Genomic DNA, 2500 nt, shown 5'->3' with positions numbered 1-2500 from the left:
TTTGGCCAACAGTTCTATTTTTGTTTCATCAGACCAGAGGACATTTCTCCAAAAAGTACAATCTTTGTCCCATGTGCAGATGCAAACCGTAGTCTGGCTTTTTATGGCGGTTTTGGAGCAGTGGCTTCTTCCTTGCTGAGCGGCCTTTCAGGTTATGTCGATATAGGACTCGTTTTACTGTGGATATAGATACTTATGTACCTGTTTCCTCCAGCATCTTCACAAGGTCCTTTGCTGTTGTTCTGGGATTGATTTGCACTTTTCGCACCAAAGTACGGTCATCTCTAGGAGACAGAACGCGTCTCCTTCCTGAACGGTATGATGGCTGCGTGGTCCCATGGTGTTTATACTTGCGTACTATTGTGTGTTACTATTGTTTATACAGATGAACGTGGTATCTTCAGGTGTTTGGAAATTGCTCCCAAGGATGAACCAGACTTGTGGAGGTCTAATTTTTTTTTCTGAGGTCTTGGCTGATTTCTTTTGATTTTCCCATGATATCAAGCAAAGAGGCACTGAGTTTGAAGGTAGGCCTTGAAATACATCCACAGGTATACCTCCAATTGACTCAGGCTAATTGACATCATTTATCAGAAGCTTCCATTACATAATTTTCTGGAATTTTCCAAGCTGTTTAAAGGCACAGTCAACTTAGTGTATGTAAACTTCTGACCCACTTGAATTGTGATACAGTGAAATAATCTGTCTGTAAACAATTGTTGGAAAAATTACTTGTGTCATGCACAAAGTAGATGTCCTAACCAACTTGCCAAAACTATAGTTTGGTAACAAGAAATTTGTGGAGTGGTTGAAAAACGAGTTTTAATGACTCCAACATAAGTGTATGTAAACGTCCGACTTCAACTGTATATATCTATATATTGTACTCCATCCATCTATTCTGCCAACAATTCCTTTTTTGTATCATTAACTGGCGATTTGATATTTTTGACTGATATTAGGATTTTCTGTCTATTTTCATATCTGCAAAGTAGTTAAAACGTTGTCAGTTCCACTTTAAATTGACAGTCTGATGCCTGTCAATGTTTTCATAGAGGTATTTCTCAGGTAGTTTTATCACCAAGCTGTTTTTTTTATTATTTCTAATTGATGTGAGTAAACATACTAAAGAAGTCATTATGGTTTTTCATCTAAGAACCACAAATGAAGTACAGAAACATCTGGACCAATTAAATTCCTTTACTCTTACAGGTCTGTGAAGGTGTCTGTTGAAATAGGGGTTATGACGTGACAGTAAACCTATTTCAACAGACACCTTCACAGACAGGTTTACTGTCACGTCATAACCTCTATTTCAACAGACACCTTCACAGATAGGTTTACTGTCTCGTCATAACCTCTATTTCAACAGACACCTTCACAGACAGATAGGTTACGACGTGACAGTAAACCTACCTACCTATCTATCTGTGAAGGTGTCTGTTGAAATAGGTTTACTGTCACGTCATAACCTCTATTTCAACAGACACCTTCACAGACAGGTTTACTGTCACGTCATAACCTCTATTTCAACAGACACCTTCACAGATAGGTTTACTGTCTCGTCATAACCTCTATTTCAACAGACACCTTCACAGACAGATAGGTTACGACGTGACAGTAAACCTACCTACCTATCTATCTGTGAAGGTGTCTGTTGAAATAGGTTTACTGTCACGTCATAACCTCTATTTCAACAGACACCTTCACAGACAGGTTTACTGTCACGTCGTAACCTATCTAACTGTGAAGGTGTCTGTTGAAATAGAGGTTATGACGAGACAGTAAACCTATCTATCTGTGAAGGTGTCTGTTGAAATAGAGGTTATGACGTGACAGTAAACCTATTTCAACAGACACCTTAACAGACAGGTTTACTGTCACGTCATAACCTCCTATCTGTCTGTGAAGGTGTCTGTTGAAATAGGTAGGTTTACTGTCACGTCATAACCTCTATTTCAACAGACACCTTCACAGTTAGATAGGAGGTTACGACGTGACAGTAAACCTGTCTGTGAAGGTGTCTGTTGAAATAGAGGTTATGCCGTGACAGTAAACCACTGATAGAAGCACCTTTCCAACCAGGAAAGAGGGTTTCATATCTGTGTGTTATTGCTCTTTACTACATAGTGTTACATCTCTCAGTACCAGTTATAACTCTGGTCTCCCCTCTCCTTCCCTGCAGGGTCTCACCTGGTGATTTCTCTCAGTACCAGTTATAACTCTGGTCTCCCCTCTCCTTCCCTGCAGGGTCTCACCTGGTGATTTCTCTCAGTACCAGTTATAACTCTGGTCTCCCCTCTCCTTCCCTGCAGGATCTCACCTGGTGATTTCTCTCAGTACCAGTTGTAACTCTGGTCTCCCCTCTCCTTCCCTGCAGGATCTCACCTGGTGATTTCTCTCAGTACCAGTTGTAACTCTGGTCTCCCCTCTCCTTCCCTGCAGGGTCTCACCTGGTGATTTCTCTCAGTACCAGTGAGTGTCTGTATCTGAACAGGAA

General features: G+C 40.8%; 1 protein-coding gene across 1 annotated transcript in view; it reads left to right on the top strand.

The window, feature by feature from the left end:
- The window catches only part of LOC139555962 (vacuolar protein sorting-associated protein 18 homolog), a 25775-nt gene that overhangs the window by 5755 nt on the left and 17520 nt on the right, over positions 1-2500 (top strand). Inside the window, exon 4 of the mRNA XM_071369382.1 lies at positions 2446-2500. This exon is cut by the window's right edge and continues 196 nt beyond it. Coding sequence (XP_071225483.1) covers positions 2446-2500 — 55 coding nt within the window. The remainder of the gene's footprint in view (positions 1-2445) is intronic.

Source organism: Salvelinus alpinus, chromosome 27 (assembly GCF_045679555.1).
Source record: "Salvelinus alpinus chromosome 27, SLU_Salpinus.1, whole genome shotgun sequence".
Lineage (NCBI taxonomy): Eukaryota > Metazoa > Chordata > Actinopteri > Salmoniformes > Salmonidae > Salvelinus > Salvelinus alpinus.
This window is presented reverse-complemented; position numbering and strand designations above follow the sequence as displayed.